Here is a 13,448-nt window from a genome sequence, read left to right as displayed (position 1 = left end):
CATCCGACATCCCTGCTGATGGTGATTTAATACCCACCTCCACCTGAGTTGCAGCTGCTTTAAGTGTCGGTGTACACGGCTAAATCATGTTTTTCTTTACTCCATACTGAACAGCCATAATATAATGACCACCTGTCCCCTTTGGAACCAAAACAGTCCCGGAGGTGTGCTGTGGTATCTGACTCCAAGACACTACTTGATGGATCGGACTTGTTTGTCAAGCATATCCCACGGATAGTCGATTGAATTGATCTCTGAGCAATTAGGAGTCCAACTCGACGCCGTGAACTCGCTGTGGTGCTGTTGTGCAGGTCACATTATGCTGAAAGAGGCCACTGCTTTCAGGGAATGTTTCCATGAATGTGAACACTGCACAGTTGACAGCAATGTTTAGGTAGGTGGTATATGTGCAGGTAACATCCACATAAATGGCAGGACATGGCGTCTCAGCAGAAAACTGGCCAAAGCATCTCTGGCCAATCACCACTTTTCTTTCCTTTAGACTACCAGAGCCTCAGTTTCAGAGATGCTCTGACCCGACTGTTCTTAAAATGTAATCAGTGTAGCTGTCACCACCATCTGTTTCCTATATCCCTGTTCACCATCTAGTAAACAGCACCAAATCACAATGTTGTTCCCAGGAGACCCTCTAAAAGGTCTTAGGAAATACTGACCCAGATTGCTTTGGTGCTAGTCAGACGTTTTGGCAGAATATACGTAATGAGGGAAATTAAGCCCAGTAAACTTAGCAACGTTTCACTTCTTTTTTTTTTATTGCATAGTTTCATCTTTCACCTGGTTTTCTTACCACGAATCCCTTTGCAAACACTTTGGAGTGATTAGAATAAAGCTGCATAGCCTAGTGAGGGTAAACTGAAACGAACAAGAGGAAAAAAATGCATATAATTCTCACTGCATTTCCCGTACATATCTGCATTTAGTGCATTCATCAGAACAGTTTTCAAAACACTTCCGTGTCTCCCTGTAGCAGCTGGAGAGGATTTAAAGTACGTTAAAGAGTGTTAGAACAGACAAAAAGCAATGCGTTCAAGCCTACGATAAGCAATGAGTGTCAAACACAGAGAGAAGTAGTGAAGGAATCATTTCATCAAAACAGAATACCGCCAGATTTGGAACTCTAGGAACCGACAACTTACAAAACGCCTGAGATCTTCGTCTGAAAATGTACCACGGCCACTTTGGTTTAGAATGAAGGAGGTAGGCCGAGGGAGTTTGGTGATTTTCGGGTAAAAGGCACAACGTGACTGTACATACAGTATATTCAAGGTGGAATCAGATCTAACAGGAAATAACATAACCTTTGTAAAATAGTGTGAATGTGCTCAGTCTCGTCCCCACAACGGTCATGTCTGTCTGTCAAGGAAAGTACAGGATGAGACCTGCAAGTCAAATCTAAAAACACACACACACACACACACTCAACTCTTTAAGGAATATAAAAATGTGTACTTAAAAGGCTACAAATTTCAATGCCCCCTTCAGTAACAGGTTCATTTTTAAGTGACTCAGAGTGCTGGTTAGAGATGAGTTTACAATCCAATAGCTGCCCATTTTCAGAGAAACTCATTTTTAGGAAATATTCTGTGTGAAATATATTCTACACATAGAAACAGCCCTCGCTCGCACACCTACGATCTGACCAGTTTGAAGCCTTGCCCTGTGTCCAGTATGGCTGGTGGAAACCAGTTGAGCTTGATTCTCTTGAGACATCGCAGACAGATGTCGCAGATGGACATCTGGTTCCGGCCGCCTGTCCACTGTGCCAAGTGGACCACCGGGTAGGTGATCCGGGGGAAGTACATGCTCCAGTGATTGGTGACGTCGCTTCCTGTTGGCAGATGCAGTTTGTAGTCGCTCCAGTGCTTGGAGATGCCGTAGATGGCAGTGACCGCCCTGTCCCTCCCTGACCACTGGATGTTGCTGTTCGAGTTGCAGTTGTACTCCACCCACTGAGCGGTGAAGTCTCCGAGCTGAGGGGGGTCCTGGAGCTCAGGGTCGGTCACCCTGGCTAGTGTTGCTCCCTGCACGGCTATGTACAGACCTTCCACGTTCCTGATGTCGTTGACCCACGGCAACGAGTTGTCACAGTCCAGCACCACGATGAGGCGTGAACACAAGCTGCCGTTCTTCTCCCTCCACCACTCCACCAGCTGGTCCAGGCGAAGAGTGTCTCCTCCTGATGATGAACACAGGGACCAGCTGATTACACATCACACAGCAACAAACCGTTTGTAGAAGAATAAGATTTTCTGGTCACGTAAAATGTGGGTTCATAATGATCTGATCAGTCATTCCCTCTGTTTTTCCATCTGTGGTATGAAAAAAACATTTCTTCTGTCTTGTCTTCTTTGGCTAGTGACCATGGTATAAGCAGTAAAATACCCTTCGAGGTGTCAGGTATTAACATGTTGGGCATTATCCCATTTACTTACTGATCAATTAAGTATGCAGCCCCAACCTCTAATTCACCCTTTGTTGGCCTTTGATTCGTCTGCTGAACACCAACCAGAGTTCCCCTGTGCTTTGTCAAATTCCTTGGCATGTTACTGTTACTAGATTAGACAAACAATAGCAATGAGGAGGTGAAGTCCCATCCACCGCTGTAGAAAACACACAAAACCTAGAGAAATCTAGAGATGGAGGTAAAACAGCTACGTTAGTAACTATGCCACCATTGGCAGACGTAGGAAGCATTTGGTAGGTGGTCAGCAGACCAAGGCCAACAACTACTACACAGACCAACTAATGTTAACTCCTTCATGCAACTTAATGCCTCTCTCACCTGCCAGCGCCCACTCTCCTGTGCGGTGTGTGTGACCGCTGTAGTAGATCACATATGTGTCATGGCGAGGCCCATCTGCTGTGCGGAGCTCGAAAAAGGATTTGATCTTGGCCTGCAGAGCTTCCAGGGTCACCCCGCTGGTGGAATAGTCGCAGCCAAAGTTCTCAATCAGGTGGTGGGCGAAGAAACGTTGCACATTACTCAACATACCTGTAGAGCGCTTGTTCAGCTCATGCACCTGACTTGGAGGCAGCAGCATAGGCTGACCATCAGGACTACAGGACGAACACAAACAAAACAGAAGAGGAAAGTTAACTGAATCATGTGTCTATGAAGACTATACCATTTCACAATACATCACAGTATATTTACTGAGTCAAAGGCAAGAATAAAACTAACATCCAACCAGTATGACTGGTATTACACACAAAGTCACCCAATCTAAACTGACTGGAGTGCGTCCGGTTTGACTTGTGCACTACCTGCAGTAGTTGGTGGGGATGACTACTGCATAACCCACACTGGTTCCTCCGAGGCTGCTCCCAAGCTCGTAGAAGAGTCCGTGGAACAGAGACTCAAGGGGCAGAACGAGTAGAAACATGCTCACAAAGGTACTGCTGGAGCCCTGCAACACGAAATCCACACAGGTCATTCAAAGACGTACAGTGGAAACTGATGTAAAATAAAGTGTGACCTAAAGATTTGGGACATAAGTAAACAAACACTGTGTAGATTTGTAATATGGGGAGGTTATACTGTTCTAGTCTGTCAGATCTATGCAACTGAAATGTCACGCTGTTTCAAGCCACTTTCTAGGTGCCCCTACCTGCCAGCAAAGAGCAGCAACAGCAACAGTTGACGACAGCGTGAAGGCGGCGAGCTGTTCGGAGATGAGGCTGAAATGCCTCATGCCCTTTGAGGCCATCACTTTGTCCAGGCTGCTGACCTCTGCCAAGCACAACCGCTGGCAGTCGCTGAGCTTGGTGTGAAAGCCCCACACAGTAATGACCAACACCATGTGGCAAAAGATCCAGAAGGGCACACACACAGCAAAGGCCAGGACTGTCAGGTACCACTTATCCAGCTTGTGGGCAGCTAGGATGATGAAGGTCGCCTCCACCACCAGCAGAGGCAGGAGGGACAGGCGGCGCCACAGGCCCTTCCACACCAGAAAAGGCTGCCAGCGCTCAGTCACAGAGAGGCCGCTGAAGTACACATCCAGCAGGGGGTCACAGATGAGCTGGCCGAAGAAGCATGCGAGGGCGAATGGGTTAGTGTTGACGCTCAGGGACTTGAAGAACAGCACGCCAGTGATGACAGCAAAGGCCACCAAGTTGGGAAGGGCCAGGACAGCTTTCATCCGGAGCGCGACCATGACCGTGGCCAACGCCACCACCAGCACCATCACGCTCAGGGACTTCTGGATGAGCAGCACCATGCTGGCTGCGGCGAAGCCCACCAGCTCCTGCCTCTCAGCCGAGGTGAGGAAGGCAGGACGGTACCTCGTACGCCCAAACATCCTCTCCAGCAGCGCCCACAGCGTCCTCAGGGTCACGCTGCTCAGCAGCAGGTAGTTGGCCGCCTGCGCCCTGGCGTCGCTCTCTAGGGTGGGACTGTTGAGGAAGCAGAGCAGACCCTGCAGGAAGCCGAACCACAGGTGGAGGAGGCTCAGGCTGAGCTTCTCCATGTTGAAGTAGTAGTACAGTACACTCGCCGTGCCGAAGACAAGCACAGCCAGGACAAAAATGACAAGGAGGGTGGACTCCGCGGTGCTCTCCCACTGGACATAGAGACCCAGACACAGGGCTACGAGCAGGTTAAGGCTGGACAGGTAGCCCAGCCACCGGACAGACGACCACACGCTCACCTCTCCGTTGACCTCATCCAGCCGGGTCATGGCCGCGTGCAGGCAATGGCTGACACAGTAGCGTAGAAAACGACACATTTTGAAACGAAAAACAAAATGTCCCAACCCAAAAAAACTGACCCTTAGCAGGTACAGTCAGTTTATCTGTCCGTTATAATATTTCAAATCCCGCGACAACTTAACAAAGTTGCCAGGAACTTTTGAAAGTAGCTAACTTAGCAACTGTTAGCTAGCAGCGAAGCGTCAGCATATTTACATCTTGACGGTCGGTCTTTGTATTCTTTCATCTAGTGTCCGGTGCGGATTTAAAATGCAGCAGAACTACTGTCCTGAAAGCAGCTGCCAGGAGTGTGAAAGGCATATTAGTTCAAAAAGTTTGTCACGTCAAAACTTTTGAGTCAGGTGATGGACGCCATGTTTCTGCCTGAACTACGGCAAGCGCGGAAGGTCAAACTGATTTTACAACGTTAAAGAAGTAACCCGCATTTTTTTATACGTTTCCACAAAATAAGAGATCTGAATAAATAATGATACGATTACAAATTTTGCCTGAGTGAGTAATTTTTGCCTTCTGCTGCAGCATGCTCCTTACAGTTTTGTGCTTTTGTAATTTATTTTTTATCTTTTGTTTTCCAAAAGGTACTAAGGCAAATATTTTGGATTTAGTAAAATACTACAGTTGGCAATAAAATATTTACCAATACATTACACACACAGTAGTATTAGTAATTATAATTAAAGTAATCTAACTGCTAATACTAATTTTATATGTGTATAAAAACACTAATCAATGTTGTGCTCCTGAGTAACAACTCATTAAAACCTTCATAGAACTGTAACTTCAAAAACAAAGACACAGTACAGACAGAATAATAATAATCACACACACGCAAACATCATGTACATTCATTTATAAAAGAGAAATACAACCATACTATAAGCACACATTGTTCTGCATTGATGAAAATGAAGATGAACCACCTCATGCAAAGAAACACTGGAAGACAAATCACAAAACACGCTTCTTCAAAGTCAGATTGTGTGTGGTACTGTGAAACTTTTCATTTTGTTGAAACGGGAAATATCAGCCAAGAGATGTGTATTGAAAATGATATGGAAATGGGAACAACACACTGTATTACACCATCTATGGACATGTTTCTTGTTCCATTATTATGACAAAGGAGAAGTGAACAGTTTGTGCATACTGCTTGGCTAAAGAAGCTTTCTAACTTTTAATTAAAAGGGCCGGTGTGTAGGATTTAGTGGGATATAATGGTGAGGTCTGCCAATCTGAACAACTTAATTCCCCTTATTTTCTAAGTGTGTAGGACAACCCATGTAGCCATTGTGTGCAAATGGACTCAAAGGTGCAACTGAGACGTAAATCTTACACACCGGGCTTTTAAAATGTTATGAAATGAACTGTCTCCAGGGGCTTGAGATTCAATTTGCAACACAAATATGTACAAAGAAGGCACCTTAAACTATCTACTATTATTGTATGGGCGCTGTCACATTGGTTGTAAAACTATCATTATGGGAACGTAGTTTTGTGACACCCTTTGGGATCAACGATAAAGTGCCACTGACAAAAAGAAAACAAAAAAAAAAAACACACTCTTTCATTCACACCGACAACCACATCCGCACGTTTAGCCTGTTCAGGGACTGGCGGAAACACACACTAACATTTTACCCGGTAGTGTCTTTAGCTAAAACCTCCCCCATTAGCATAAAGTATCACCAGATCAGGATCTGGTCCTGATTTCACCTGTTCCAGAGGTTCCATTTCACAAAACCATACATTAGTGCAAATCTCTTCTGTCAAGGTGAATCTTCTGACTAGGAGGAGCTCAGATCAGGATATTTTTGGAGTACTGAATGTATTCTCACATCAAAGTTACAAAATTGTGTCAAAGGATACTGGTGCTGGAAAGTCCATTTATTGTGTCACTGACTTGCAGTGTTGTACTATTTCTCTGCTCAAGAGCAAAAAAACACATCGGTACCTAACAGGATTCTGAATTAATGTTTGTGAGGACAATGAGAGGAGGGGATAGAATAGCAATACCTGTTTTGCACTTGTACCTTGTTACACAAAAAGTAAACAGTTACATTTTCACATTAGTAAACCTAGTAATACTCCTACTGTATGGTTCAGAAAGTCTTTAAAATGCTACAAATACCACTTTCTCGTAAAAGATACACAAGTCGTTCGGGGGATGCCGAGTTAAAATGGCATTGCCGCACTACACTGGACAACACCGAAATCTGACTAAGAATATATATATTTGAAAACAATGAACTTTTTTTTTTTTTTTGTCTTGGAAAACTAAATGCACATCAAGAATTTTCTGAAACTCTAGCTGCATGACTGTGACAGAAGCAAGCGTACCAGTCCACTCATCCCATCTCAGTCTCTCCAGTGCAATCAAACTCCTGTCAGACTGCTTGGGTTGCTGTTTTTGGCTTTTGTACTAAGCAGCCTGCGACACTAGCTTATTCAAATACTGAGTACAGAATGTAGACAAGCTGACTTTTGTTATTGAGAGCTGATCAAAAGATGGGGTGGAAATAAAGGAGCGTGGAGATTAGACACCTTAAGGTCATTCAGTTTCCAACTCTTAAAAAACCTAGCTATTTATCAAAATATATCCATCTTAGTGTGTGTGTATGTGCATGTGTGTGTGCGTGTGTGTGTGTGTGTGTGTATGCACTCTCGGAAGAGGATATGTGAAAATAATATGTAAACTTCTCTCTTTCACACTGTGCAAACTGCATTGTTTCGAGGAGCGGGAGGAGAAGTGGGAGAAGAATGCAGCAGGTTAAATTTGGCAGCGCAGCAGTCGAAAGGGAGATGAGAGTTAGGTAGACAAAAGGTACGAGGAGGAGGGGGGGGGGGCCAGGGGCGGTGGGGTTGCTGGTTTAGCCTAGCTCTGAAGCAGGATGGGATCGTCTAGCTCATGAAAGCCAGGCACGGAGCTACTCTGGCTCTCCCCGGAATCTGAATCGTAGGGCGTGTCCGGCAGCTCCATGAAACCCCAAGCCACCTGGTCATCCTCGTACTCGGAGCGAACCTGCACCGGTATGTCGGCGCAGTCCTCCTCCTCGTTGGAGTTAAAGTCCTGAGGGATGTAGAGCATCTCGGGGTAGTTGCGTGACACCAGGTCGCTGGTGGTGGCCAGGGACACCTTGCGGAAGGCGATGAGATGCATGTGGGAATACTTGACGTATTTGTAGCGCTTGAAGCCCAGCGACTCCACGGCGACGCGCCAGCTGCGCATCATCAGGGCGTGGCGGTTTTGGTGGGAGGAGTCGGGCGTGATGATGAGCAGCAGGCCGTGCAGCTCCAGCAGCTCGTGGGCTTTCTTGCAGCAGATCCAGCGCTGGTACGGTGAGGGGAAGTAGGAGAGGAGCAGGGAGAAGACCACCACGTGGAAAAGCTGAGCCGGCAGAGCGTCGATGGGGTTGTGGAGCTGGCGAAGAAAGGCCTCTACCGCGTCACCTGCCAACTGGAGAGGCTGCTGGAGCTGAAGGTTGAGGAAGTCACACTTGTACACGCTCTGGAAAGGAAATCCACAGATCAAATGTGACGTACCCTCGGGCCACTGTTATTCCATTCATATAGTTTCATTACGTGCAGCTGCAGAATGCAGTTCAACTATTTGCTGAATTGGTTAACACAGACGATATGTCTAACCGCCACACTGATACCCCGCATGAGTCATTTCTAACGTTGTTTTTGATTTGTAATGCAAGCACTTAGCGCTCAGGCAGGAAAACCTCATGCATTTTACTCGTACTTACAAGAATGTCATCAACAAAATGTGAAGAAAACAAATAAGCAGTCGTACCTCCACTGCAGGCACTATGTCAATTCCAACTGTAAGGAATTCATCAAACTTCAAGAACGGGTTGAAGCAGCTCCCCACATCCAGAAGGCGCATTTTCCCCAGGTGAGAGATTGAACTAAAGAATAAATATGGAAGGAGCATCAGTGTAAAGACAATGTGTAATGCCTGATTAGTAGCGGTAGTGTATCGTGCATTAATGAGTGCAGGCAGATGATATGATTTGCTTGAACAAATCCCAAAATCTAACGGCATGCCATGTTTAAGTGGTATTTAAAATAAATGTGTCTCACTGCACAGAAACCTTTAACAATACTTTCCAACTTTGGTTACTGAGAAAGAGAAGTCAAACGTTATATCCCAAGCAAGGGTTCATATTTAAAGTGTTAGTAATATACAGTCCAATGCAGACTGTAGGGGGACAGTCTTTTCTGTCCAGATTTAGTGTCAGGTATATTTAAGTAAATCTGTAGGAGCTTAAATTAGCTTAAATAAAAAAACTCTTGATTCTTGCCAGAAGAAATGCTGAACCCAGAACTGGGATAATGTGTACAGTTTTGATGGAAGAAGTAGTATCTTTATTTACATGTACATGTTATTTGCTTTCGTCATGTCAAGTTCAATTTGTAATGATATTCTAACGTAGTAATTTGCTTGATGTCAGATAGAGCAACGTGCTGAGTTTTAACAAGACAAGCATTGTATAGTATCAGCAGAAGGAGTGTACTGTAATATAGAGATTCATGTCATGCAGACTTTATAAAGGCAGTGCATAGTATGGATCATGTTTTTTGAACATATGATGCATTTACAACAGAAGAAGTCCTTACCTGGGGATGGTGCTGTACGGTTGGGCACTTACAGAAGTTGCAGTCAGACCCATGGCGAGTGTGGCACTCTTCTCATCCTTTTCCAACATTCTTTTCATTCCGCCATCCAAAAAATACTCTTGACAGACACTGTGGAAGTGGAATCAAAACGCTCGTTAAACCTCGCTGGCAAAGGAGAACACGCTGTCACGGAAGCTCATCTTACAGGCTCAGATTAGACAGATCTGACCGCCGAGGGCTCTAAAATTAACGCAGAAAAGCCCACATTAGAGTCGGTCGTACCTGCGACACCATTCGATGCGGCCCTCTCCCTCGCAGTTTTTGGTCCAGTGGTTGTCAGCGAGATTCTTCATGGCGAGGGCGTACTCACTCAGCGTCTGCTCATCCTCACAGTGCTCACGCCAAATCTTGTCAAAGTCGCCCACTGAGGAAAAAAAAATAAGTAAATCGGGACGAAACTAACAAAAGCAGCACAAGAAATAAATCACAACCTAAGAGGAAGCAATTCAGACTTTCAGTGAAAGCTTGAGCTATTCATATCGTCAAGCTGAAGCCATGCCTGTTTTTGTTTTTTTGAGTCAATATTACATTCAAAACGTACTTGCCAGCTTTAGTCGTCCCCTTCAGCAGCAAAACATGCCTGCACTGCTCAGAAAACCCTTCAGGAAAAGCTCTAACCACTACTGCTTTAAAATTGCCTACATGTTTACTCTCTCCAGCAGCACAGAAGCAGAACTGCTTCTCTAAAAAAAAAAAAAAAAAAAACTACCTCAAATAGCCATTACACAATAATACGGTGCTGTAATAAGTTGTTGATGTCCACAGAAATTCCCATCAGTACATTTTCCCGGCTGCTCTGGAGTCGACAGCCTGTAGCATAAAGAAAATATGCTGATAAGGGAGAAATCCCATGACCTGAAGGGAAAAAAACCTCTATATCTGATTTGCAGAAATGAAAGAACAACAAGAGGAGTGGTGGTAAACAGCAGCGCTCTGAAAGCATGACCACTGTGATTCAATGCCAAGCCTACCAGATCATGCTTTACTTATTAACCAATCATGAGGTCTGCTAGCAGGACGGCTGCTTTGTGTTATTCTAGTCTCCAAAACAAGCAGCCAGCCTCGCTTATGCTAAATATTTTCTGATTGGACATGCTTTATTCATAACACGGAAGCTCGTTTTAGAACGCTCGCCTGTAGTTATGAAGTGTGTTAAGGTGCAAATGTAGGGCAGTTCATACACAAATAAATACACGGCTTGCTATAAAAATATATTTATATATATGTGGCCACATTAAGGTGAAGCGCTTTAAACTGTCTTGGGTGCTAAGGTGAAGAGTTTTCTTGCTGCTGTTTGTTTGTGGAGCTTTTACACAATCAAAGTAAATCATTTACACAGGAGTGCTATTGTTAGGAATACAAGACGACTGTGAACTGAGCGGAAGATTTATTTTCACGATAAAAATCACGATAAAAAGTTTCTGCCTTTTTGTGTTGCCTCCCACACATGGAGGAATATGCGTTTCCTAAAAATGACAGGGTGCAGCAGCAACAACAACAACAACAGCAACAACACAAAGCCTAGAGTAGATAAGACATTGTGGAGAAGTTTAGAGTCCAGGGTTCTCTAAGTGAATTTGTCCTGTGCTTAACAATGAAGATGCCGAGCTCACAGATATCGAATGTTAGTGATGTGTCGTAAAAGGGTTTTTCCAAACTTCCCATTTTACACAAACAAGACAAAAGCTTCTGCTCTTAGGACAAACAGCTGCACTTGAATGTGCACAGTAGAAAGATCTTAATACAATGTTTGCAGCTGTAAATTATCCGTCAACCCTTTCTGTTTGAGTCACTCGAACACCAGGAAGTGTTTAGTGTTTGCTGCTTTGTCTTGATTTGTTTCTAAAGGGATCAAGTTATGATCTTGCTAGTCTTACTTGCAAATCCTTGCAGGCAGGTTGTCCGACGGCAACATCCCAGGTGAACTTCAAACAGGTTGTCATCGCGGCCTATTCTATATTCTAGACACTGCGATTTCTGCATTGCGGGACAAATAAATGTTTTCCACTTCTTTTCTAATTCTATTTTTAGATATAATCTGCCCTATAAAGTAGTTATTTTTTGTACTTCCCCAAATTGTAAAGGCAAACCCAAATTCTCCCCAAGGAGGAGTGAAAGTGCTAGTTTGGATCTTAATTTAACTGACCTGCCTGTTTTAGGAAGTGGTCCGTATGCCTTACTCAAAAACTATTGTCTCAAAATATAATTAGCCGGCTATAAACATGCGCAAACTGTTCACTAACAAGACTGCATTATGTAAGCAATGCTTTGGATTCTTGAATCATTTATCTGATCTATTTTATTACAGTCATCTATTATGTTATAATAGATGCTCTATTGTCCACCTACAGCAGCAGATCACTCACATGTTGTGCCATCTTTGTGCCTGTTTTTGTACATATTGTTTTGATCCCTACCTTGACTCCCACAAGATTAAATAGAATACTCTTTCCTGCAGTGTAATATATAATCGTATCCCGATCCATTCATAAATAATAATTTCTTTAAAGAGTCAGATTATTGTCTGCACAAGAGGATCTGTGGGGTTATCAACTGATGGTGTTGGGGTTCTGAATAACAGCAATGCCAAGAAGAAAAAAATAATTTGGTTGTAAAAGTTGCAACCAGTGTTTGTTCAGTCCACAGACTTATCTTTTCTTGGCAACAGAGAGGCAATATAAAGTAACTCATTGTCAACAGATATGTTCTTTCAGTGTCTCGCATTAGTAACCTATTAAGTTCCGGTTTGTTGGGGTTTTAAATAGAGATAGAATATAGAGATAAACCGGAGATACTTCTGAAAACTGTCAAAACAGAGCTAATATTATTGGAAGTGTGTGTGATGTTAAGGAGTTTTAAAGGCCTTGCATGCTGAGGGTCGATTTAATTCTGCCACCATTAACATCTAACCTGCCTCAAAACTGGAGCGCCAGCTAGAAGGAGTAACGCGAGCACAACACTTTATTGTTTACCGTTTTCATTTCTGATGCAAACTTTTGGATTTAACGTTAATATAGGATCTGAGAGCTAACATGCAGGGTTAGCCACTCGGCTGCAGAGAGACAGAGGGGCCCAGTGAGACTGCTTACCCTCTTTGTATTTCCTGCGCAGTTTTCTGTGGACGTTTTTGACGACCCCTGACAGCTTCTCCTGCTCGTTCTTACACGGTGCTTCGTTTGGTATTGGCATGTAGACGTCCATGTAGGTTTCCGTCTCCCCAGTCTCGACATTGTCCCCGGGGTCCATAGCACCGCACCGCCGATGCTGCCTTCGCCAGTTGCTTCCCCTTTTCCAGGCTGCAACCCGACCGGCGAACCGGCGCACCGGCCAACAAAACGCAACGTGATTGGTTGACTTTCACAGACATGCTTCACAACTGACAGCGGGCCGGCCAATCACAAGTCTGGAAAGCATCTCGAGCTGGCGTGCGTGCCATGAGGCGTTTACGTGCGTTTGTAAATTTCCCAATGACTCCGACTTGCATGCATATTAAAATACATCATTGTAGTGCTAAAATAAAAACAATCATACTTGTAATAATTAAGTAACTTTATGTTTTTCTATTCTCTTATTTATTTACACACATATAAAATACAGAATTTTACTGTTAACTTCAAATAAAAAAGTAACCATTCTTTTAATAACTTAAAAACTTACCTAAAACCTAAATGGTGCCAGGTTAACTGAACTCATTTACACAATAAACAACACGAGGTATCTGTTAGTTCAACTACTTGCAGAAGATTTATGTCTTTGAAGGTTCTCAGTTATCCAGGTCATGGTGTATCTAAAAGCTTAAACAAAAGCAAACTCATCAAAGTGGTGAAACATCTTCACACACAAAAAAAGTGTTGCCTGGACTGCTAATTCTTCTAAAAACTTGCTAATTCTTCAAAAATATGCACATAGGCTATAAGCGTTCTGTACAACCTGCTGTGATTTGGCACGGACACAGAAACACAGCAAAGAGCGCTGGGTAACTGCCCCAGTAAGAGGGGTAATCTGATTAGGCCCAGAAAGTGTAGAAAGCATAG

General features: G+C 43.9%; 2 protein-coding genes across 4 annotated transcripts; both read right to left on the bottom strand.

Annotated features, from left to right (window-relative positions):
* Positions 1-750: 750 nt before the first annotated feature.
* Positions 751-5,094, bottom strand: tmem168b (transmembrane protein 168b). The gene is made up of 4 exons (XM_047595396.1): positions 3,630-5,094; positions 3,286-3,428; positions 2,804-3,078; positions 751-2,197 (listed from the first exon to the last, which is right to left on the bottom strand). Exons 1-4 carry the CDS (start codon positions 4,746-4,748, stop codon positions 1,650-1,652), a joined length of 2,085 nt encoding a protein of 694 aa, XP_047451352.1. The 5' UTR covers positions 4,749-5,094; the 3' UTR covers positions 751-1,649.
* A 472-nt stretch (positions 5,095-5,566) lies between these two features.
* On the bottom strand, positions 5,567-12,752 carry bmt2 (base methyltransferase of 25S rRNA 2 homolog). Of its 3 annotated transcripts, none has more exons than XM_047595952.1 (5): positions 12,504-12,752; positions 9,637-9,778; positions 9,355-9,483; positions 8,528-8,642; positions 5,567-8,236 (listed from the first exon to the last, which is right to left on the bottom strand). In XM_047595952.1, exons 1-5 carry the CDS (start codon positions 12,658-12,660, stop codon positions 7,604-7,606), a joined length of 1,176 nt encoding a protein of 391 aa, XP_047451908.1. In that variant the 5' UTR covers positions 12,661-12,752; the 3' UTR covers positions 5,567-7,603. The 3 variants fall into 3 exon arrangements, with proteins under 3 accessions (XP_047451908.1, XP_047451909.1, XP_047451910.1); XM_047595953.1 differs by lacking the exon at positions 12,504-12,752 and adding an exon at positions 11,292-12,426; XM_047595954.1 differs by lacking the exon at positions 12,504-12,752 and adding an exon at positions 9,956-10,544.
* Between the last annotated feature and the right edge of the window lie 696 nt (positions 12,753-13,448).

Source organism: Mugil cephalus, chromosome 10 (assembly GCF_022458985.1).
Source record: "Mugil cephalus isolate CIBA_MC_2020 chromosome 10, CIBA_Mcephalus_1.1, whole genome shotgun sequence".
NCBI classification, from domain to species: Eukaryota; Metazoa; Chordata; class Actinopteri; order Mugiliformes; family Mugilidae; genus Mugil; species Mugil cephalus.
The sequence above is the reverse complement of the archived record's forward strand: the minus strand, read 5'-3'. Positions and strand labels throughout refer to the sequence as shown.

Bases quoted from the DNA above. Each gene is read 5' to 3' on its own strand.
- bmt2 (XM_047595952.1), bottom strand. From the start codon at position 12,660: ATGGACCCCGGGGACAATGTCGAGACTGGGGAGACGGAAACCTACATG. The intron at 9,779-12,503 runs GTAAGCAGTCTC...TTTTTTCCTCAG, and splicing joins GCGCAGGAAATACAAAGAGG to TGGGCGACTTTGACAAGATT. The intron at 8,643-9,354 runs GTAAGGACTTCT...TTTATTCTTTAG, and splicing joins CCGTACAGCACCATCCCCAG to TTCAATCTCTCACCTGGGGA.
- tmem168b (XM_047595396.1), bottom strand. From the start codon at position 4,748: ATGTGTCGTTTTCTACGCTACTGTGTCAGCCATTGCCTGCACGCGGCC. The intron at 3,079-3,285 runs GTAGTGCACAAG...TTCGTCCTGTAG, and splicing joins ATCCCCACCAACTACTGCAG to TCCTGATGGTCAGCCTATGC. The intron at 2,198-2,803 runs GTGAGAGAGGCA...GTTCATCATCAG, and splicing joins AGGAGAGTGGGCGCTGGCAG to GAGGAGACACTCTTCGCCTG.